The sequence below is a fragment of the Solea senegalensis genome, linkage group LG19 (genome assembly GCF_019176455.1).
Source record: "Solea senegalensis isolate Sse05_10M linkage group LG19, IFAPA_SoseM_1, whole genome shotgun sequence".
Taxonomy (NCBI): domain Eukaryota; kingdom Metazoa; phylum Chordata; class Actinopteri; order Pleuronectiformes; family Soleidae; genus Solea; species Solea senegalensis.
In genome coordinates, this window is record NC_058038.1 from 7,526,724 (window position 1) to 7,550,774 (window position 24,051).

The window sequence follows — 24,051 nt, forward strand, 5'->3', positions numbered from 1 at the left end:
AGCACGGTTTGGAGGAAGTGCAGGACCTGCTGTTAGTGGTGTTGTGCTTTGCATAATCACCGTCACCCTCAGTTTGAGGCAAGGCGTCCGTCGTCTTTCTACTCACAGACATGACTTCTTGTCTTTGTGCGTTAGTGCAACACATTGACATCCATTATGTTACATGAATGAGTTCTTTAATCATCCATTACTTTGTGCGTGTCCTTGCGTTGTTGAGTGGAGTTTTCGAGAACATTGTGATGCCCCTGTCCTTTGATCCCCCGTGATATGAAAGTGTAATATATGATGTCATATGTGTGTAAGAGATTATCTGACAGCCAATTACAACTACACTCTAATTCAAGGATGAGAACTTCAAGATGTGTATATTTTTTTTACATCTATGCAATACAAAAAAACAAACAATACCAGAACAATTAAAGGTTCAGTGACATCATACAGTGAGATGGCAGATTGTAACAAATGGAGGACTCCTTACTCGCTTACAGAGTCTAAGTCTTATTTCTTTTAGGAACAAATCTTGCATGTAATCGAGTTTTTAGACCATTCTGTTTATTAAGAATTGTGATCCCCAAATAAATAATCTTTTCTTTAACTGGTATATTGACTGACTATTACCTGAACAGCAATGGATCCTTTAAAAACATGGCTGATTGTGATAAATTTACCTTGGAATGAGCTATTTTAACGTGACTGATGAGCAGTGGGGTAGAGAGAATATATAAATATGGGGTGATCAAACAGCCCTGATGGATGCCATGTTTCAGCCACAAAATTAGAAGAAGTAAAGAAGAGAAATGTAAATATTTTATCTATCACTTCCAGAAATACTTGGAGTACAATAAAATCCATAATGTTTGTTGTTTCATAACCAGGAAATTATATTATCCTCAAAATGACAGAATGTCATAAACAAAACACTTACACTGATATGTACATAAATAAATAACATCATTTTGGTTTCAGATCAGTATTTGTGGAAGTGTACAATGGCAACATCATAGTGAAAATCATGGTGAAATTGTTTATAGCTAACACTGTGTTTGTTTTTGTGAACAGGTAAATCTTTTGCCCGTTGCATCCTTTTGTATTTCTTTGAACCTGGACATCAAACTGTCATGTCAGGTTGGTGTTTTGTATTTTCGATGGTACTAGAGCTCAGGAATCACCTGATGACGGCCCCTCTCCTGTCCTCATCTCTCCCCGCAACAGCGCTCGCTGTCATGTCACCATATGAGGTGGAGTCTGGTTCCCCCCCCCGTGCCTCAGGACACAACTGGGTGGAGCCCCAGCAGCAAGGGAAGCCGGGGATGAGAGGAGGGGGCAAGTGTGGGAAGGGGTGGTTTCACAGGGAGCAGAGGCATTTGAGCCAGGGCACACATGCCTCAGCTGTGAGAGGCCCTTCTCCCCTTGGCTGGCTGGCATCCCAGAGCAGAGGCAGAGAGAGACAGAGACGGTAGAGTGAGAGACGGAGGGTGAAGAGAAAGTTAAAGTGTAAAAAGTAGACTAGGTGGAGGCAAACAAGTGCAGGAGAAAGTTGTCGACTGAAGATTGGGAAAAGCACCGGGGCCTGAGTTTGTGATAATTGTGGCTGAGGTTGTTTTTCACTTGTGTTTAACTGTAGTTAGTGTGCAAGTGGTTTGTATTTGGAGTTGACAACTATGGCGGATACAGGTGTCAAGAAGGAGCACTCAGCTCTGGCAGAGGTGTCTTATGATGATGATGATGACGAGGTCGCTCTGGTGGCTGCTGCCACTGAGCCGGCCGTCGATGATGATGACCCTGATGAGGATGCCGACTTGGTGCAGGTCACTGGGGGCAAGAGTGAAGCCCAGATGAACGGGGTCTTGGTTCTCTCTCTGCTAGACAAGATTATCGGGGTGGTAGACCAGATCCAGCAGACCCAGCAGGGCCTCGAGGCCCGACAGGAGGCCATGGAGAAGTCTGTGTCATCCATCCAAGGGGAGCTGTCCAAGTTGACGAAGAACCACGTCGGCACCACCAACACGGTCAATAAAATGCTGGAGAAGGTACGCAAAGTCAGTGTCAATGTCAAGATGGTGCGCAGCAACCTGGAGAAGCAGGCTGGCCAGATCAAGAAGCTGGAGAGCAACGAGAGCGAGCTGCTCAAGAGACGCAACTTCAAAGTCCTCATCTACCAGGTGTGTGTGCATGTGAGCCTGGTTTTTTAAATATCTCAATATTCTCATCATATAATAAATAGAAAGTAATATTTATTTGATGATGATTAAATGTGACAATCATTTTGAAATTACTTTAGTCGCATTCACAGTAGAAGTCACTCTGGCACAATTTGACCGTGTCTCGTGCAGTAGCCCTTATCCTTTTTGGAATGTGAGCAGCAGCATTACACAGAAAAACATTTGATGTGCATTAATCAGTGCATTTTCAACAGCAGCACAAACTGCAGCCTCCAGAATGACCATTAAATTGAGTCAGCACCTCTGCAAAGGTTGTTTCAGCACAGCCTGAAATACCGTAGCTGCCGTGGATGTAGGATTTATTGTGTTTGTGTGAGCGTATAGGTGTACCCGACACACTGCCAACTCTCTGTGGTCTCCATGACATAACTGTCCGGATCACTTTTTCCTGAAAGTTTTTGCGACATATCAGACACTGCAGCTCTGTTCAAAAAAGGAAAACAGAGGCGAACATTTTCCTTCTCTCACCAGAGTACCAGAATACCAGAGGCTTCCATGGGAAAAATGAAGGCAGGTAGTGAGTGACCTCTCCCACTGCACAGGACGACTTGCATGAGAACCCAGTGAAACTAAAGAAAGACTAGTGGGTGTAAATAAAAATATAAGCCCAATAAATACATGGCATTAGAGGCCACTTGAGACACAACCAACGCCCCATGAACCTTCGAGTGCTCAGAGGACAGATAGTTGGCAGGCGGCAGCAATGTAAGATGAAGATTTTACTTTTATTATGATGACTTCTTAGAAGTAAGACACACTTTACAACCACGTGTCAACTCAGCCTTTGAATAAGAATGAAAAAAGTTTTCATTTTGGTGCATTTTAGGAAGAAAGGAGAGTCTTTTCTGCGAGATACAGTTTGGTCAATGAACGCCTTTGAATTCACTTGAGAGGTTTAAGTACCGCTGTGCATTTGAGACTTGTCAAGCGAGCCTTTTTTTAGCAGGACGTGCTGTCATGTCTGGCTGTTGCAACTCACAATATGCAGAAGCAGCTGTGTTTTATCTTATCTGATATGTGAAAAAGGTTTACATGTGCCGTGATCTGGAATTTTCCAAATTACCACACAAGGGGGGGGAAAAATAGTCAGAGTTTGCTCATCATAATTGTAGAAGAAGAACTGTGTTGGGGATATTATTTCCTGTAGAGGGCAGCATTGAACCTCTCGGTGTGCAGTCTGCCAGAAATGATCAGAAGAAGACAAAGAGTGAAGATTTTCCTTTAAAAACATTAGCGGCCAAGGAATCTGGGAGTTGCAAGCCTCGCGTGAGGAGAGCTTACTTCAGAGTCTATATTGGCAGGCACAGATATTTTCACATCCCCCTCCTGTGATGTTTGGTGTGGGAGCAAGTTACACTATCGGCATCTTGCAGAAATCCAATCATAGACACGTACCAGACCTTAATAAATTACCGGTTTAAAGCAGGTGCCTCCTGCAGTTTATGTCTTTTCAAACTTTTCAACTCAAAATCAGCGTATGGTGGACACAGGTTTCAGGTATCCCGTATCAACAGCATCAGCAACAGTTTTGCAGATGTGGACGTTGTTTCGAGATCTTCTTCACGTCCAGTGTGTAACATTTAGGAGGGTTTTCTTGGCAGATATTGAATATGTTACCCATAAGTATGTTTGTTTAAGGGTAAAAGAATAGTTTGGTGTTTGTAGCCGTTTTAACTTAAGGTAAGAGCCTTGCTCTCATCTTTTTACAAGTTAGAACAAATATAATGTGACAAGATATTCCTTTGAAGACATTCTGCCACCTGCACACACACACACACAAATGTGACAACATTATATATGATTGATATGTATGAGTTGGTGTTGTGATTGTCCACACAGGTGGATAGTTTAGTTTACTCGTGTACATAACGTCACTTAAGGCCAAGCTGCGCTCACAGCACCCTCTGCTGGACCACTCGGTAATGACCTCAGGCAGTCTGATGCTCTTGCTGGCTGTATATTTTTGACTCGAACATTACAGCGGAAATTTCAAATCAAAAGTGACAACCCTATCCAAAGTGGACAAACGTAGTGCACTTGGTAGAGGATGCATAATAATTCTTATGCATCAGATCTCTCACATTTGTATTCAGTTTCTAATTCATCTCGTGTTTCCACTCGCACAGAACAGCTGTACACCACTTCCTGGCCGTAGTATTACAACTGAAATGCTCTTATCTCTCAGTCACCGTCATATTTACAGAGTCGTCTGGAGAGCTGTATAGCCCCAGTGCTGCAGTGGCTTTTTTTGGGCTCCCACAGTCTATATTTACAGCCAGACAATGGCCGCACAGTGTCTGGTTTAATTGACTGACTGACAGATATTGGCTGTTGAGTTATTGGCAGCATTGCAAATCAGCTCTCAGTCGGGTTTAACCACTTTCTGCTGTGTATGTGTTAAAGGGTTAAAATGGAATGATTCTAATAAGAGAGTTAGATTTAGGGGTAGGCATCTAGAGGTTAAAGGTCAATAGCAGCCTGTGTGTGTGTGTGTGTGTGAGAGAGAGATAAACTGTCATATTATTACTCCGGCTGTGTAGAACCATGCTTTGCCACACTGACACTGGCTTTAAGGTTCTGCCTCTGTGCTCTGAGAATAGCCACACACATACATAGGGTACAGACTGGATTTCTGGTCGGAAAGACTTTGACAGTGATGCTTTATAATTAAACCTGCGACGATGTTGACGGACGGGATCCTCCCGGCAACAGCAGGGTGTGGATCTGAAGACGTTATCAGCATGGGTGTGGGAAGTATTCATAACCTTTACTTGAGTGAAAGTGGGCAATGCCACAGTCTAGAAATAATCCTCATGTCCAGTGTAGCTGCAAGAAAAACCTTGCAACAATTGATCAATGAATACAGCGTTTTAATAATTTTAGCTTTCTAAATATGAATATTTTCTGGTTTCTTTGCACCTTTGCCACAGTAAATTGCTCATAGTAACCTCAAATTATCTTTTAACAAACGTAATCAACAGATTCATCAATGATTAAAATAACTTTCAGCTGCCAATTATAATAAGTAAAAGTGTGAAATTGCCCATTTCAGAGTAATTTGTGGGGTCAAATACTGAGGGGAAACATTTTAGGCATGCTGATATAAACACACTCCAGAGTTTGTCTCCAAAATGTGAGACTAAAATATCAAATGTGCGCAGCTGCATTTCACCAAATGACACAGACTTCTCAGTGTGTTTGGATACGACTGAAACAATGGTTTTACTGTGGTTTTTCTCATGAATCCACTTCATTGTGATCCCACTCGGAACCCACCTCATTTTTGTGGTGGTTGTTTAGGATTTAAAAAGTGTTCGATATGAGCCCTCCAGAGCTGGTTGGTGTCTCTGTGGCGATGCTGCGATGTTTGCGATGTTTTAAATAAACACGCCACTGACTGTGGAACGGACTCTGCAATCACTCCCTCTGTCAGAGTTTCCTCCCTGACCCTGAGTCATATCCTCCTCCTCCTTTTAATGAGAAATTGTCTTTTCAAGAGAATCAAACGTTATCATTCTCATTGGGTCAGAAATGTGTCTCACACTGACAGACTTTTTTTAGCTGAGCCTTGCAGGACTCATTTCCTGTTGCCGCGTTTGTTCACAGCAACACTTGTCAGGAAATGAACCTTAATGGAGACTGTTAACAGAAATGCTTTATAGACGGTGGCTTTTATGGTGATTGATGGTGGTGATATAATCATCTGTGGCTTTGTATTACAGTGAAGGATACTATGCTTTTCTTGACACATTAACGAATTTGAGCATCTGTTTTGCATAATTAAAAGTTACTCATTTTCTTTTTCAATGTCCTTTTGGATTACTTCATCGAATCTAATTAATCAGTGAACTAATCAAATTCAACCTAATTGACAAACTAATCAATTATTTGATCAGTTATTATGGCCCGAGGAGGTTTATTCAGGTGTCATTTTTTTTTCTTTTTTTCAAATTAAATGATAATATGTAAAATCATTTATCAAAACAGGAATTAATAATTTGAACCAAAGTCAGAATTTAGGAATACGTTGTTACCCTTGCTCAACACACAGCAATGAAAATAGCTAAAAACCTAAACCTAACCCCCTGAAAATGTATTAATCTTAGTATCAAGAACTGCAAATAATTAATTCAGTTAGTTGATTTTCTTATAATCCTTTTTTTCAAATATTTAAGTTTTATTTTTAGATTTTTCTGTACCCATTCACAAATTTTAACCCATTATTACACACCAGTAGTGAACACACACTACTGGTGTGTGCTGGGAGCAGCACTGGGTGCCTTGCTTGGGGGCGCCCCGTCCCGGGATTGAACCAGTGTCCTTCCGGTTACAAGCCCAATTCCTTTCCTTTTGGCCATGGTCTGCCAGAAAACTAGAAATATTTCATTGTTTTATAGCGTGGGTGACACATGAGTGAGTTTATAATCTGCAGATTAATCAATTTATAGATGAACACATCTCATGATCTGTAATTAGGGTAACACAGGGTCAGTTTTCCTTACATGATTTAATGTCATATACGTTAAGCTGAGCCTAAGCCATAAGAATTAAAGGTCAGGCGTGTGTTTCCTCTTGCACATTATCAGTTGGACTATTTAAATGAGTCCAGTTTGCTGTGTGTGAGATAGTGTGAGACAGTGCTGTTCTGTGTCTGGAGTCAGCGTGTTTGGCCACAGTTCAAGGGCAGCGACACAGTCATGTGGTCAACTCTATCAGGGAGCTGTAAGACTTCTCACTTACAGTCTACTTATTCCACGCCGACTTCACAGACCTTCCACAGCTCAGGTTGCGGCCAACAACCAGCCAGCCGGCCTCGACCCAATTTGCTTTGGTAGCTAAGACCCAGACTGTGTTCTAACTCACTTCCACTGCAGATGCAGTGATTCCACCACGCCTTGACTTAATATCTGTTTCCAGACATAAATCAGATCTCAACCTCATTACAGAGACGGATCACTCGGCCAAACCCACTGCAGTCAGGAGTAAGAAAACCGAGCAGCACCAGAACGGCACCAAATTAGTGTTGTGATTCATCCTGCTGGCATCTCCGTGCAAACATGCCCACTTGTTCTCCTCCCCTCTTCTCAGTTTCTCTTCACCCTGTCGCTGCCACTGTCTTACAACTCTAATCCATAACTAAGGGCACAGCTCATTCAGTATTTGCTACAGTACTTGTACAGTAACCGTGTCTCCTCGGAGTCTTTCTCCGCGGCTGCACTCCTCTTTCACCTGGTGACTGGAAAGATATCTGGGAGGCTCCACATTTCACTATTGCATGTCAGCGGCTATGTCGAGCCAGTACTGTTCAGTAATGTGTTTGCGAGCCACCGTGGCCGATTTGGGTCCTCTGGTCTTGTCAATGATGCTATCTTTGATTAGAATAAAGAGCTTTGGAAGAATATAGTCCATACTGATGTGTACTTTTACATTATCAGATTATAGCCTGTTGGGCAAATTTAAATTATGAAGATACCCACCCTGAACTTTGTAATAAATGTCAGACAATTGTAGATTAATTTGGAAATCTGAAAGTGGGTGATTGTGGTTTTTAACCCTTTACCACCTAAGCCTCAAAATGTCCATCTTTTACATGGTATTAACAATATAAATGAAGAAAAAGAAAAAAGTCTTTAGTTTACTTGTACATGAACACCAGATTTTGCGTGTTCAATTTGAAATTCGAACAGTATAAAACATATTTAAAATAAAACAAGTTGAGTTTTTGTCTCAAAAAATGGAGACTACAGGCTTTTTCCCCACTTTTTGATGCTGATTCGCCGGCAACAGCATGAGTGAAATGACCGTAATATCCACACGTTGGCTTTCCTCTGCGTGTCTCTTCCTCTCTTTAGTTTAAGCAGAATTCACCGACATCAACTAAATATTCTTTGGTACAAAGAACAAGAATTGAGTAAGTTCACCCTATTATGAAAACACATAATATAGTCTTCACTTTAAAACCTTGTAGCTGTAGCTGCCAACATCCTCTTCCATAGTTTTCTTTACTGATTAGATCATTTTTAAGCTGATATGGTTATAAAACCTTACTTCACTTTACTCAGAAAAGAACAAGCATTTTTAAACAGGTCAGAAAGGGTCGGCAAAACTGGACTGTGTCTTTGTATAACGGTGACACTTCAGACTACAGATTCAGCACTTTCTCCTCATTGACCTGCGTTTCCAAATCTAGTCTCCAACACTATGTGGCGTTGCGTGCATGTATGGCTGACATATGATGTGAATTTCCCATGGCGCTTGCACAGCTGAAAGAGGATCCCTGCTGTTTGAACACGTGGCAACACTGCACATGTAAGAGTTAAACTGCAGTCCAGCTTTTTGACAAAAATGAACTGATTCACAATGGCTTTGCTTTATTTGCATTATTTCACCTTTATTATTTTAGAATATGAACAAAATAAAATGGCTGAGAGTAAGTTACTATCAATACAATATGTATCTATAGCCACAGTGGTGTTGTCGCACTCAAGCCTTTATGACTTTCAGGATACACAAACCAGACTTGGACAAGTGTATTAATTGCATTCTAACTTCCTGTATCAGGCTATATTAAAGGTACTTTAGCTCACTCCGTATCTGTTGCTGCCTTCATTCCTTGTTCGTGGTTGATGAGGACCACCTCTTTGAGGAATCCTGGCTCCAGATTGAATTAAGTGTTGATGAATCCTGGAGAAGTTCTTCCGAATATAAAGCGTACTTAACATATCTTTTATAAGTATTTGCTGACAGAAGCTTTGGCATATAGAGATATTGCTTTTGTAGAGCTGTATGTGAAAGCACAGGTCTGTGTGTTTACAGTCTATAGCATTATGTTGCCTAAGAAGATGTTCAAAACCATACATTTTGTGTACACTGATTTTACACTTAAATACAGTTACTGTTAAATTACTTCTTTGAAATAGTGTACTTTGTGTTTAATGTGTTAATGTTGTTTTTCTTGTTTTTACCTGTATGTCAGCTCTAAGCAGAGCATTTGAGTACATTTTGGTCTGTTGAGTGCTGGTCCACGTTGTAAAAAACTGGTGGAAAACATATTTAAACAAGTTTTTGACTTATTGTAACCAGACTCAAGTCTCAGACTCCTCTTTGGAGACTTGAACACTCCAGTCCAGTTGTTCTCCTTGAAGCTCCTTCTCCATGTCCACATGAAGACACCCAAAGTCACTCTGATCACATTCAAACTACCTTCTGGTTCCCTCTCGCCTGATCTCACACCACAGCTGCCTTCTCATCTCACAGAACATCCCCATCCCACACGAGCAGACAGGATCTACCAGCTGGAACACCCATCACATCGTCAGATTTGAATGGTTGTAGTTTTCATGCAGGCTTCTTGGCTGGCAAACAGCAATGTGTCCTCATTCCACATCACAACTCTCTGGAAGCTGCTGATTCTAAATAAATTGTTGACACTCCCTCCATCGACGATAAAAACACTCGGACCATTTATCTCAATCGGTGCACTGTATTAAAGGAAACCACTATGTTGCTTTTGATTATAAATATCCCGGCAGCATGCAGTGGAATGGCGTAGTGTCTCGTTTCATTGAGTCGTTCCGAACTGAGAAATCAGCAGCACTGATTGACGGAGTGATTGCACGATACAAAATTCTCTTTGTGGGACTACATTTCCACGTGTTGGTTAGTTTTTAGGTGCATGAATGTGGACATAACCTCAGAGACTTAAAGTTTGTTTTACTCGCTTTACGAGTTGTTTAACTCTCTGGCCATCATTAGTATAACACAATGTGTGCTGCATTCTCTCAGCACAGGACCAGAAACTGAGCTGAACTTAGGGCTGATATCATGGACAAAGCTAAAGATGGGCAGCTTGTTCCAGAGTTCCAAAAACAGTTGTTCCAAGCAACGCGTGTGGCCATAACTGAACTACAGGCTCATTATAATGCTCGTGCTTGTGGAGGCTAATGACATTTGCAAGTGAGCATCCTGGGCTCAAGCCAAAACAATGACAAAGGAGGCTGCAGTATTTTATTCACGGACAAGATGCACACTGATGAGGAAACTAAAGCAACACCAGTTTTCACTCAGCATCTGTCACTTTCCTGTTTGGCTGATCAGCTTGTGCTTGATTAAACTTTCTTTTTTCCGCTTTTGTGCTGCATTCTCTGCATTGGAGAATGTGTTGTGCTAGAAGTTGGTTGCTTGGTGATATTAGAAGACTCCATTCTTATGCAAACTATGCTAATATACTGCTAACACACTTGCTACTCGCCTGCTTCATTAATGGAGGGTAGAAGTCGTCCGCTGAGGCATACAGGAGTGCACATTACATCACATGCTTTAAAGTTTCCTAACTCCAATTCATATAAGACAGTTCATAATTGTAGGCAACGGAAGAGGTTGTGGAATGTTTCACTTCATGATCCGTTCATTCATTCACATTCACTTTAAAGATTTCATTGGTTGAATGAGGCAGGCACGATCCGATTTTTTTTATATCCGATACAGATACCGATATCACAAACTGGAGTATCTGCCAGTGCTGATATCAGTCCGATACAGTATTTGTGCCATTCTGTGTAATTTCAAAGACATAAATCTCACAATATTTCACAACATATTCATCTCAGGAACAGCCCACAACAAGGCTGATTGTTATCGACCTTTTTACAGTCTGTATAGTGAAGCATTTGATATGATTTGAGTGATTTTGGACAATATCAGACCAATACCGAGTATCATATCGGCTCATCCCTAACACACACACACACACACACACAAATGCAGGTTTCTTCTTAGGACACTGCTATTTATATAGTGCTTTTCAAAAACTATGAGTTGCTTCCATTAAAATCACAAGAATGAACAAGATAATTAATTAACAAAGCATTATCCCAAACCTTAACCTATCCACAATTCAAATCTTAGCCCTAAGTGTAAACAGTCCCTCAGAAATGAATTTTTGCTTTGTTTTGGTCTCCATGAGGACTACTGGTCCTGATAAGGTCAGAGTTTGTCAGAATTCACACACACACACACACACACACATATGCGTAGCTTTTGGGGGACACTGCACTGAGTCCCATTCATTAGGACAGCTTAAAGAAAAGCCTTATCCCTAACCTAAACTATAGAGTAAATGCCCTAACATAACTACAATTCAAAGCTTTAACAAGAGCTTTAAAAAAAAGAGGGTCTGCCTCATTATAGCCAAACTTTGGCCTCTGAGAACTACTGTGTTTATTACCAGAAAAGGTCCTAAAGGGGTAACAAAAACGAGTACACACACTCTCTCTCTTTATAAAGGTCGATCACACAAGCTCCAGTGGACATATCCCTGTCTCCCCGAATCCCTATGTCTCAGGCAGAGACATGTTTATATAGTCACTGAGCATGGATCACAGCAGAGGACAGATAATATATGGAGCCACGGTGATGGATGTGTTCCCATGTTCAGGCGAGGTGCCTCAGATCTGCATCTGATCTGCTTTATAGTCACACATCTGGGTTTCCTCTTCCCTCTCTGACACACACACACACACATTAAGTCAAGGTGTGTGCACAGAATGTTGGTGTCTTTCTCACAGAGAGAGAGAGAGAGAGAGAGAGAGTGTGCAACACATCAAAACACAACATCTAACAATATTTCTGGGTTTTCTTTTTGGTTTTTTTCCTCCTTTTTTTCTGTCAATTTGATTTAACCAGGACTGCGATGGTGTCCACCTGTGGCAATCAACTGCTGTTTCCATAGAAACGGGTTGTTACGCTTCCTTAGAACATGGAGGAGGGGAGGGGAGGGGAACTCGCAGAGAGAGGAAAAAAGAACATGAGATAATGAGGAGAAGTGGGCAAAAAGGGGGGAAAAAAGCTCCAACAAAGAAAATGAAAGAAAGGGAAAGAGAGAGAAATAAAAGGAAAAATGTCAAATTAATGAAACTCAATGTTTCAGATCCTTTGATCTTTCACCTCATTTCGAAAATGTCCACGCACGTTAAAGACTGATACCCAGGTGTCTGCAGTTGTACAGTCACAGGCCCTGGCCTCATAACATCTGGTATTGTAAACAGTTTTGGTATTTATCAGTGACAGTGTTTTCCCACTGCCAAGCACTTGACAAGCAGCAGATATAAGTGTTAACTTGGTAACAGGAACCTGTGACTCTGGAAATGTTTTGCATTGTTGGGATCAGTTCCTACGCACAGGGCTGTGACGCTGAGACAAGACAGACTGGGATTCCATATGGCTGTCAAATCAATCCTGACCAAATAGATATTATTAATGTGACACAAATGTAATTGCATTAGTATTAGTGACATAATTATCAAATCCCTAGTTGTATGGATGTGCTGTCTCATCGCTGCTCTGCTATTACCATCTGCCGTCTGTCAGGATTCCCTCTTTCTTTTTTTTTAAAGATGCTAATTCACTCACTGTGTGTACATAAAACGATGTGTCTGTTGTTCTCAGATGTTTATGTTTATGTTCTTCATATCTCCTAAGGCTCATAATATGTCGGCTGCTTTTTACTTTTACCGGCACAATGGGGAAGCATGCAGTTTCCAAATAAACTGTTATTGTCGTGGAGAAGTCAGTTTGCTTTTCTCCCACAAGGGTATAGTAAAAGGACAGAGGGGGAGCGAGAGAGAGAGAACGAGCAGCCGGACTGCCTGACCTGACTCGGTTATGTAAACAAAATAAGTGTAGTGAAAGCAGCAGCAGTGAACAACAGGGAACATTGCCTAATGAGCGGTGGCATGTACAGAGAGTGCAGCCGTGTTTGTGTGTGTGTGTGTGTGTGTGTGTGCTTGCATACTAAATGACCTGCATGCTTGTTCCACATTTGATCTTCAATTGGACAGATTTCTCAGTGAGCTCTCTCAAATTAAAAAGGCAACCATGACTCATGCAACACGTCTCTCCTTGCTCCCTGCTCCTCCGTTCCTGCCGCCTTGTCCTATCTCCTTCTCTTGGCAACATCCTGCTCAAGACGATGAACCTCCATGGATAAAAAAGCATCTGTTCTGGGCTGATAAAATGTAGGATTTGTTACAGATGTTGCCAGAATGGTTTCTAGGCAGGATTTGAGGTTTGTTTTATTCGATAATCAAACTTTTATCTATAGGTGGCTAAACCATTAAATCTGGATAAGCATGTGTTTCAATTCCAGTTTATTTTTTTCTACAGTACAAAGTTTTACTTATTTCTTTATAAACACGCAGAGAAAATAGTAGATTAAAATACAGATACTCTAAATATGCACAAGGTCAAAAACCAAATAAAAGAAGACTTATTTGAGGCAACTATCTTGTCAGATAAGCACAGAATTAGAGGTGGCATTTCCTGCTACAGGGACCAGTTTTCCTTTGTTTAGTAACAAATGCTTGGTCAGTGTCATTTTGATTTTTTTACCTTTACAGTCTTGCTCATAACAGCACACACATGTAAACACACACATAAACACAGTGTTGACATGCTCTCGGAGAGCATGCGCACTTATGGCCATGAAAATCTCTTTGAAGGGTGTTTCATTTTACATTAAACTGGGCCGTATTTCTTTGTCTGTGACTCTGCTCTGTCACCACAGGACACGATGTCGTGATGTACAGTGTTGGGGTTAATGCCAAAGGCTATAACGACTTAAAGGAACCTTGATGGTGAACCATGAGGAAAAATGATGAACATGGGAAACACAGAACATTTTCTGATACAGAAAAGAAAGGGAAAAGTACAATTAGTGAGACGTTGACATGTTTTTTACTTTTTTTTTACTATCTCTTTGCTCTCACTATTCATACTGCATCTCTCTCACCTTCCCACCCACCATACTTCCAAACGTCTGTGTCTTATGATCTCCTCCTGCAAGCTGTCTGCACTATTCCCAATGTACAAATTCCATACATGATCATTTTGAGGATGATCTCACAAAACAATCCAATGTGTGATAAATAAATATGACAGATAACTATAGATGGTGTGATAGAGGGCAACTTTGTTCAGTTGTTTAGCTGCTGAGAGAGAGCGAGCAGAGAACACATCAGCTTTCAGTTTTAACATAAAGAGTATCAAACTCCTTCCAGGATTTTTAGACAATATTTGAGGTAAATGACACCAACCACTGATTTCTGAACCTGTTGGTCACCAATGAAAGCTGAATTATATTTTGTGAGCAGCAAAAACAATCATGCAGAAGAAATTCTTAATAAACCTGAGATACTACTGCTAGAGCAAGACCGGTAAGGTACCCTATGGTTAAGTTCATTTCTATATAGCACATTTAAGGAAGTTAAATGTGCTACACACTCTCTTTCTCACCAACATGTTCTGGAACTGTCTCTGGACAGGATGTGACGCATCAACCTAAGAACCCAATCAGCCAACTGTAAAACACTTGTACTCACCTCCATTAACGTAGTCATGTATGGTGCAGTCAGAGGGCCCCACAAGATGGATCAGGCTGGACTGGCTGAAACCAACGGTGTGCTTTTCTGTGGTGCAAAAATACAAAACGCACACACACACACACACACACACAGAAGAAGTTGAGAATATGTGTATTTTACCAAAACAAACCAACATTGACAAAACTGCATGTGTTCATACATCGAGCACAGACAGACTCCCTTGGTGCATCCCCTGAGTTTAACCCAGCATAAATAATTATTTAACAACATTACTAGCACAGTAAGCACTTTTGATCAAATCACTGTTATTAAAGCTGTAGAGCATACCTTTTAAAAATAAATACATGTACATTAAAGGCCACATGGCAGCATAGTGATTAGCACTGTTGCCTTCCATCAAAAAGAACCGACTGACTCTGTTTTCATGTTCTCCTCATGTACATGTGGGGTTTTATTCGGGTACTCCGGTTTTCTCGCACAGTCCAAAAACATGCATAAATGGACACTAAATTGACCATAGGTGTGAATGTGAGAGTGAATGGTTGTTTGTCTCTGTGTGCCGGCCCAATGTCCATGGTGTACCACACATTTTGACCTATGCCCGCTGGGATGTGGAGGATAAGGTGGTAAACTGAATGAATTAATGACCGTACATTACATTCAAAGCTTCGGAGTTCACAAAATGCTGGTTAAGATTGTTAAATCGTATGGCTGCAAAATCGTACGACTGAAAACACAAAGTTTCTGTCCCACTGTCCTTCTGACAATAACATAAAATACTCCTGTTATGCACTGCTGTCACTGCTGATGAAATTGCACAAGCTTAGTGGAAGAATCAAGTAAATAACAATGCACCATTATAACCACAAAAACAGATACATTTTAATTGCCCTGTAGAAAGTTATCACTATGTCAGTGTTTAGCGGTGATACATCAGCAAAGGTCACTACCTGGGTTGGGCGAAGGGGACGCCACGGCTTCAATCCTCAGTTTGGTCTCCAGTCTCTCCATCTTCTGACCCTCGTAGCGCTTCCTGCCCTCCTCTTCTTCCTCTGCACTGGCATACTACCCACACAATCATTTACACATTCACATCCATGACAAACCCTTTCCCTGCATGGATCTAAATATGCACAACATCATTTTAGCACACTGATTTTCCATGCGCCAAATGGACTTTTCACACTGTTAAATGCCAATATTTTTTATCTTCACACAGTGGCCTCTCTCTCTCTCATGGATTATCTCTCTGTGTTATTTCTCATACACATGGCAGTAAGAGAGGCAGCTAGAAAGAGGAAAACAGACCAAACTCTATCTCTTAAGGTCAGAATAGATGTACCTTGATGGGAGGCACCTCCGTAATCTTGTCGACATTTTGCAGCGAGCAGGGGACGTACCACAACGCTGCCTTGTTGGCCAGCTTTTTTGTACCTGTAGTCACAGAGACGAGATTGAATTTTTATGAGGAACATTTCAATGAGAACTTTAACAGCTTCCTTCAACCAAAAGACCTATTTTTCTATTTCAGGTTTGTGGCTGCAAACTAGTCACATTTTAACGTGTCCTCGAAGCAAAACAAAAATGGAGTAAACCATTTTGAGCTGGCTGTTGACATAACACACAGCAATCCAAGTTATATAAAGCCATTGGTGCTGTCAAAGGCTTAGGCTTTCTTTTACAAACAAAAGAACAGAATATAAATGAGAACATTGTTTCACAAAAATCCTTCATTTCGTATCAAGCTTACATTCACACAAATCCTCCTGGATCAGGTTTGCTGATGGTTTAGGGTAAGCATTTTTTTGTATTGTGAATATATACACATATATATGTATATATATATATATATATACATATATATGTATATATATATATATATATATATATAAAGCCGTATGTTGTGACAGTCATTCTTTTGTCAGTTGACACATAGTAATACAAATATTATGGGAAAAGATGATTTAATCAACTGAAAAAAGTATATAAAAAAAGTGTGTGTTTATATAAATTAGTGACTGCTGTTGTTTACATATATATGTATACATGCATGGTTTGTCTCTAGCGTCGCTGTCTTGGAAAAGAAAACAATTTCTCAAAAACATGTAATAAATGATAGTATTATATAGTATTATACATTTCTAGTCCTGCAGATGCATGGATAAAACCATGGTCGTCATCAGTGAATGAAAAGTACTGCTTCTGAACACAGATCTTTGTGTACTTGAAACATTTTGGCCATAGGAGGGTTGGTGGCATTAGTTCTTCTTCATTAAAGACAGTTACTATAAGAATCATAAAAGGACAAAAGCTGTGTGCAAATCACATCTCATAGCAATCAGGCATACAGGTTGTCATAGTGATATCTGCTCTGTTCTGCCTACACTTTTTCACTAAATTCTTTAACAGAGACAGAGATGGGGGCTATTTTGAGGTTGTGTTATCATGGCATACACAGATTAAAGACAGCACAGGGCCAGCTGCTTCAAATTAAATTCTCACTTGTGGATGCACCATTTGATGAATTAGTTTAGTTGGTTAGATCAACCAGGATTAATGATATTTAGATGAGTTTGACGTGTTGAAATGACTGCACGGTTTCACATGTTCTTTCTACTTGAGTCAAATACATACCGTGAAACCTCATTTACGCATCCACTACATTAGCATGGACACAAATGCAGGACAATTCATGACAGAGGATGAGTTAAAATGGAGAAATGTGAAGTTGAGGGAGTGGTAGCTCACAACAGGCTACTCTTAGGGAATAACATTTGCATTTTACACCCAAGTTAAAACCATGCATGTAGACAACTGTGCTGTGTTACCATACCAACCGCACTTCTCTCCTCCTCCTCTCACTGCCATTGCCAGCAACCAGGAAGTTGCACACAGGAGAAAGAGAGTCATATTTACATATCCTAGACTCTACCAAGACTGAGTGACTCCAGTCTATTATTAGCTCCTGCTGGACCTTTTAACTGAACTGTGTTTAGGATGGAGGATGAAGAGGAGGAGAAGAGAGCGACAAGGACTGGTGGGTGAAGCCCTGGAAGGAATCGGTAGAGAAAGAACCATTCCCAGTGACAGATAACCCTTGTGGCCATAGCAGGCTTTGAATATTAAATCTCTCAATGTCAATGTTTGACCATGTTATCGCCTGCATCCTTCAAAGTACTGACACTGTCAAGCAACTGATTAAGGAGATAAAATAATGAGGCCAACTACAGTCACTGTTTTCACCTTAAAACCTTTAGTGGAGGTATAATCAGTGACTTTGTGCATAGTTTCTTCTCACTTCAGAAAACGGAGCTCTGTTGTAACAGGGCCACTCTGCAGTTTGCAAGATACCCGACAGTGGTAGGGAAATGTTGAAATGTTGAAATTGATGGTGTATTTAAGGAACAGATGAAGCAGTACATAGACATGTAGAAAGAGGAAAATGAGTAACCAATAAGTATGTGGACAAACGTGCCGCAAATCAGGTTTAAACTAAAGCACAAACAAACAAACAACCCCAACCCTTTCAATCTACATTTAAGTTGTGACTCAGACTATTCTTCAAATTTCCTCAATGCACATTTCCTGTTCTCAAACATCCCAAACCCAGTTTGCACTTATCTCTAATCTTGTTCTTCCTTTCCTTCTATTCCTTCCTCCTAACAGCACTGATCTCTTTCTGTCCTCTTCAGCCTCATCACGTTCTTTCACCACAAGCAGTTTAACTTGATTTATTGCTGCCTTTTACTCGTTCAACCCTCTGCTCTCCGCTTTGTCTCGGACCCATAACCCTTCATTCTTCCTCTAAGCAGAACACCCCCTTTGTTTTCTCCCCCTTCCTGAACAGCATGTTCCAGGCTCAGCCAAAGTGCAGCAAGATTCATTCTTAGTGCTTGATCCCCATGATCAAAACCACATTTTCCACTGTGCTGAGCCAAGGCTCCATAAGTTTTAACTACATTACAGCTGCACTGTGGGATGTTACAGGCTGACAGGAATAAATGAAATCATGCCAAAAGTAGAGAAGAGTTTGGGACCGAGCTTTGTGACAGACAAAGGTCATTCAACACTCAATTTAAACATTAAGGTGTATTTTAAGCACATGAGTGTTGAATACTGTTAATGTGAGCACAGTACTCCCCCTGTCTTCTCACACTGAATCCTAAAATTGAAGATCCAACTGTGAGAAAAGAAACACCTCCACAGTTGACACATTGCAGGGAGAATCTAAATTTTCTCTCGTTTTCAGCACTGAAGCACTGTTGGCATCTGTCCTGTTACAGATCTCAGACACGTCCCATGGATTATTTTCTCGGCTCTCAAAGTCAAGCTAGCCTCATTGATTGTTGGCTTTTTCTTTTCATTAATGTTCATTTACTTACGGTCTTTTATTTAAATGTTTAAAATGAATAAATAAAAACTGGAGCTCAACTGAAGCCGAAAACAATACTTACAATACAACATTTATTGTACATGTGTGTCTGGTATTCCTTATGTTGTGGGCACCTAAATCTGTTTACACAGTCACATTATGGGGATTTGCCTTCCTAATGGAGACAAAAATCAAGTCCCCGTAACAATAATTAATACATTTTACGGTGAAGATACGTTTTGAAGTTAAGATGAGGTTAGGGTTAGGATTAGGCCAGTAGTTATTATGGTTAAGTTTAGAGTAAGTCTCCAGGAAATTAATGTAAGTCAATCTAATGTCCTCTGAAGTCATGGAAAGCACTGTGTGTGTGTGTGTGTGTGTGTGTGTGCGCGTGTGTGTATTCCCACAGCAATGTTTCAGTACGTGCAGTTGTGTGACCCACCAGGATCATGACAGTTCCTGCCATGATTATTTTAAGCATCAACCCATAATGCATTGCTCTCAGCTCTATGTATGCATATATATGTGTGTGTGTGTGTGTGTGTGTGCATGTTGTGTTTATTCAAATGTACACCCGAGTGTGCATGAAATGCAAGCATTATTACCTCTGTGGGACTTTTGCTTGAGTGTGTGGGTTCAAAGCCTCAATACATTCACTGTTTTTTCTCTGTGTGACAATGTCATATCGGCAAATCTTGGTGTGTGTGCGTGTGCATTCCTGAATAGACGCAACTCTGCATCTATGTGTATCATGTTAGATGTGTGCATGTGTGTTAGTGTGACTGTGTACAGAATGTATGTGGGTTTGTTTTACATACATGTTTGAGCATAAATGCAAATACGTGAGCGCAAGTGTGTGCTGGGTCGTGTGAATGAGCATGTGCAGCGTATTAGTGCGCATGTGCGATCCCCCCAGCAGGGACAATCATCACGGCTCGTGCCCACAGTATGCAGCCTTCCCCTGGGGGGCCATGACTGAGAACTGCCTGACGAGATGCTGCCTGACTGACTGTGGAACCTGGACGCTTGCCTCCTCCCCCAACACACACACAGATGAAAGAGAGAGTGATGTACACATGTGAAGTAAACCACAAATGTGCTGTATATGTATAAATAAGAAGAGTGCAATACATGTTCAGTCACAGTATACAAGAAGCATGTATATTTACGAAACTGAAAAAGCATGTATGGCTGCACATTCCTCCTTTAGTGTTAATATTAACAATGCCCAAAATAAGGCAAAAGTGCAACCAGGAAGATGAGAACCCGACCAGTCCTGCCTCAGTTTGAGACGTCTTCTGCAAAGAAGTCAAATGTGTGTGTGTGTGTGTTCAGCGTGAATCTGTCCGGGTGTGAGAATGTGTATATGTGTGAATTTTTCTATGCACAATGTGTCAGCATGTGCAGATCAGGTTCTGTATACACGCAGGTCTCCCCTACGTGACCGTGTGTGACTGTGAGTCGGGTGTGCACGTTGTGTCGGAGCATGTGCGCAGGTACATCCACTCTGAGTTTGTATCTGACTGTGCCACAGTGAGTGTGAGACCTGACACTAAGCCAACGTGACAGAGGCAAATAACGTCTGCTCCCGTTATCTTCTCTTTCCCCTCGGCCCTGCAGGAACCTTTTAAAGGGCCAAACACTGATGAAAACACACATGATGTCCATGCACATACTTGCAAGTATACCACACGGCAACACTATGCATCTATCTGCACGGTGCAAAGCGATAAACACACATTTAATTCGCCCCCTTTTCTCGGTTACCAAAACATGAATAAAATCATGCAAATGTTAGATCTAAAACAAACAAAAACATCCATTTATTTACACATTCTGTGCCTAAGAATGGACAATCCTTCAGGTTTAGATGAAACTAAATCCATAGAAACACAAACATCCATAAGTCTATATGGGTCACCGCTGTGTCATTTCAAATACGCACATCACACATACATTTTTACACATATGACCTACATCCTATATGAACTAATAGACCACCAAGCTGCAGCCTCCTCTGGCTCTCCTTTAATGTCAACGCTGCCCGTGTGTGTCTGACCTGAGGACAGAAGCTCATCTGCACAGTGCAGGAAAATAATTCCTGTTCGTAAAGTGGGACAGAAGCTCAACGTGTGTCTGCAATTTTTTTTCGGTTTCGTTAGAATGAAATATGATGTTCTCAGATCTGACTCACGGTGACGTCCATACATATAATACACGTAGCTGTGCAAGTGTAAACTACATGAACTAGATACAAAATGAATTCTTCAAAAAAAAGAAAAAAAAAAAAGGTGGCTCTCATGAAGTGATCTGCATGTATTTGTTTTATATTTAATGTTTTTTTCCCCCAACACCTGTGCTAATCCTGTCCAATTGACTTGTGCTGAAAAAACACTGAACAGTTTGAGAGACAAAATATTAAACACAAACGGCCTTGAAGCTAATTCTCTCCATTAGGTCTCTTCCTGCTTGGGGTCCTTCCTGGCAGCGCACTGTGGTGACAAGAGGGTGTCTGTGATGATGCCTGTATGTATATACACTGCTCTCCACCTGTCAGCTCATATCACTGCCTCCGCCTCCGTCAACCTGCTTCCAACCCAGCAACCAGCCAACCAACCAACCAACCAGTATAAGCCTGTTGCTAGGGCAACGACTGTCTAGGGGATACTTCTTTTGTTTCTCACACCTCCTTTCCTTCATCCTTCTTTCCGTCATGACATTCCCCACTTTCACTCCAGCTCCCTCTTTCATTCCCGCAGCCATCTTTATGCCCATTGATATGTCTGCCTGCTTCTCTCCTCCCATTTGTCTTTCCGCCTCACTCTCCTCTCCGTCGTTCTGTCTCTTTCTCGGTGTGTCACTCTCTTTAATATCTTCAAATGGAAGATGGACATGTTGCCAATAGCTGCTAATTAAAGACTAAATGACAAAATACAGGCCTGTGACATGTACCAAGCAACTGCACCAATGTTCAATGATGTGTTTCGTGTGTGTTTACATGTATTCATGGGTAAAGACAATATCACTTCTCCCTTGATAGAAATTCATGCGGTTATACTAGGGTGCCACACATGGGGCATTTTGTAGTTTCAGATAGTCTGTGCATCACTGTTGCAACTGGCATTTAAAGGTTCAGTGACAATGCTAGGTCAGCCCAATGTGATCCTGTGTGTGTGTGTGTGTGTGTGTAAGCCTGCACACGCACATGGTGTGTGCATGTGTATGTATGTCCGCTGTGCAAATTAAATGCACACAAATCAATAATCAATAAACAACAAGAGTTGCCGACTGAATCACTTGGCAAAAACTCTACTAAAACTAGAAAACAACAAGGCTCTGAGTTTCTATTCCCCTGTCAGCTCTTCCTCTGCCATACCTCTATGAACTGCATTATTTACTGTGTGCTGCCCTCTACTGGTCAATCACTGTAAGACCATTCTACAATCTCATAGAAGACCTTGCCTGTAATTGAAATATTTAGCCAGCCTGTGTATTTTGTGCATGACAGTGAGTGAAGAGATGAAGACGTTCTTATCTCTCCCTTTATTGTTAAAATAAATATTAAAAAAAGAAAAAACCTTGCATATCTGAATTAGTTAGACATTATACCTTCATATTTGCAACAGTGCAACAGTTCAAAATGAGTCACCCACCTGTGAGGATGTTCTCAGCCATGACTTTCACCTGCACCTCCATTGAGTGCTTGGAGGTGTACGTGATCTCAGCTGTCACGTGGGCAACCTCACCGATGAACACAGGAGACAGGAACTCTGTCTTCTCCACCCGGACCAGAAGAGCCAAAGAGCGGTCCTGAAGAGGTGAGACAGCAAACCGTAAAATTATCATTAACTAACTATCAGTGGCAGAAGTTGATTCTCTGTTGGGCAGATTAGCCGTAGATCAAATTTTGAATCTCAGTACCTGGAAAAGAGATCACAGAGTCACTGTTTCACTGAATTCAATCCAATAAAAACAATGTAAATCAACCTATGGGCTCTTGTTATTGTAGTTTCACATGTTTAAACCAAATGAGATTAATGAGTGATTGTGAGGTGTTTTATTTTTCAAGCAGAAAAAGTAACTAAATTGGTGGCAGAAGATTTACAGCTAACTCCAAGATGTTTCTGGAGGATTTTAACGACCATCGCTCATTTTACTTTCTGTCGCCAGTGCCAGACATGAACTGGTGACTGTCAAAGTCAAATAAGTTTCAAGGTTCCGTGACGTCTGTGTAAGATAAATCCAAATGTGTGGAGACAGAGGAAACAAAACAACACCTCAGATACAATACAGTTGATTATTATTATCTGTGATTCAGCGTTTACCTGGTTAATACAGGTGACAGGAAAGAACTAAACTAAAAAGAAACTACTTGTTGAAAGGTGAATAGTCCTTATTTAAGGTTGACTTTGATGTTTAAGATGATTGAAGAACACTCACAAGGAGGAAGTTTAATTAAGTAACAAATACAAAAACATGTTTTGTCCATGACGTTGTTTGTCTTAAAATCTTATCTGGACAGTGAAATGTGGGTCATAGTGAAAATATGAGCAGAATGCAGCAGCAGGTGAGATCAAATGATTCAACAGTGAAGTAGGTTAAAGTTCAGCATTTTAAATGGGACAACAAAATATGAGCAATGCGATACCTTACACAAACACAATCATCTCTGCAACACAGTAATATTGAGATTTAAATGACTGAGTATGAAAAGTACCACCTAAAACTGACTAAAACTGGACAATGTATGTTACCAACTGTATGTTTTCCAACTTTAACTTTTCACTTCTTTCTCATGGTGCTATCAAACATCATTCGTTTGATGATTTACACCCATGCTTCTCCTTCTACGACCTAAACACCCTCAGTATATGTGACGATAACAACTCATTTCTGCACAGCAGACTATGTGCACAATTTTATTTTGATGTTGTTGCCATTGTTGCAGTCTCTCACCCCATTCTGTGTGTTGCAGTGCCTTGTGCTGATGATGCAACCAGCTTCCTCGATCATCTTGAGGATGTGTCCGCCATGGACGTTGCCCACGATGTTGGCATCGTCTGGACGCATGATCCTG

The 24,051-nt window shown here is 41.0% G+C and overlaps 2 protein-coding genes across 2 annotated transcripts; one reads left to right on the forward strand and one right to left on the reverse strand.

Annotated features, from left to right (window-relative positions):
• Positions 1 to 1,272: 1,272 nt before the first annotated feature.
• Positions 1,273 to 2,247, forward strand: LOC122785572 (caveolae-associated protein 1-like). Its single transcript, XM_044051442.1, has one exon. The coding sequence runs from the start codon at positions 1,662 to 1,664 to the stop codon at positions 2,190 to 2,192; it is 531 nt and encodes a 176-aa protein (XP_043907377.1). The 5' UTR covers positions 1,273 to 1,661; the 3' UTR covers positions 2,193 to 2,247.
• Positions 2,248 to 7,490: 5,243 nt separating this feature from the next.
• On the reverse strand, positions 7,491 to 24,051 carry LOC122785260 (cytosolic acyl coenzyme A thioester hydrolase-like). The gene is made up of 6 exons (XM_044050988.1): positions 23,931 to 24,051; positions 22,628 to 22,784; positions 15,945 to 16,036; positions 15,553 to 15,667; positions 14,600 to 14,686; positions 7,491 to 7,591 (listed from the first exon to the last, which is right to left on the reverse strand). The coding sequence occupies exons 1-6, from the start codon at positions 24,042 to 24,044 to the stop codon at positions 7,491 to 7,493; spliced, it is 666 nt and encodes a 221-aa protein (XP_043906923.1). The 5' UTR covers positions 24,045 to 24,051.

Coding starts and splice junctions, on each gene's coding strand:
- LOC122785572 (XM_044051442.1), top strand. CDS start 1,662: ATGGCGGATACAGGTGTCAAGAAGGAGCACTCAGCTCTGGCAGAGGTG.
- LOC122785260 (XM_044050988.1), bottom strand. CDS start 24,044: ATGCGTCCAGACGATGCCAACATCGTGGGCAACGTCCATGGCGGACAC. Junction 16,037..22,627: donor GGCTGAGAACATCCTCACAG/GTGGGTGACTCA, acceptor CTGTGACTACAG/GTACAAAAAAGCTGGCCAAC. Junction 14,687..15,552: donor GTCCCCTTCGCCCAACCCAG/GTAGTGACCTTT, acceptor TTTGCACCACAG/AAAAGCACACCGTTGGTTTC.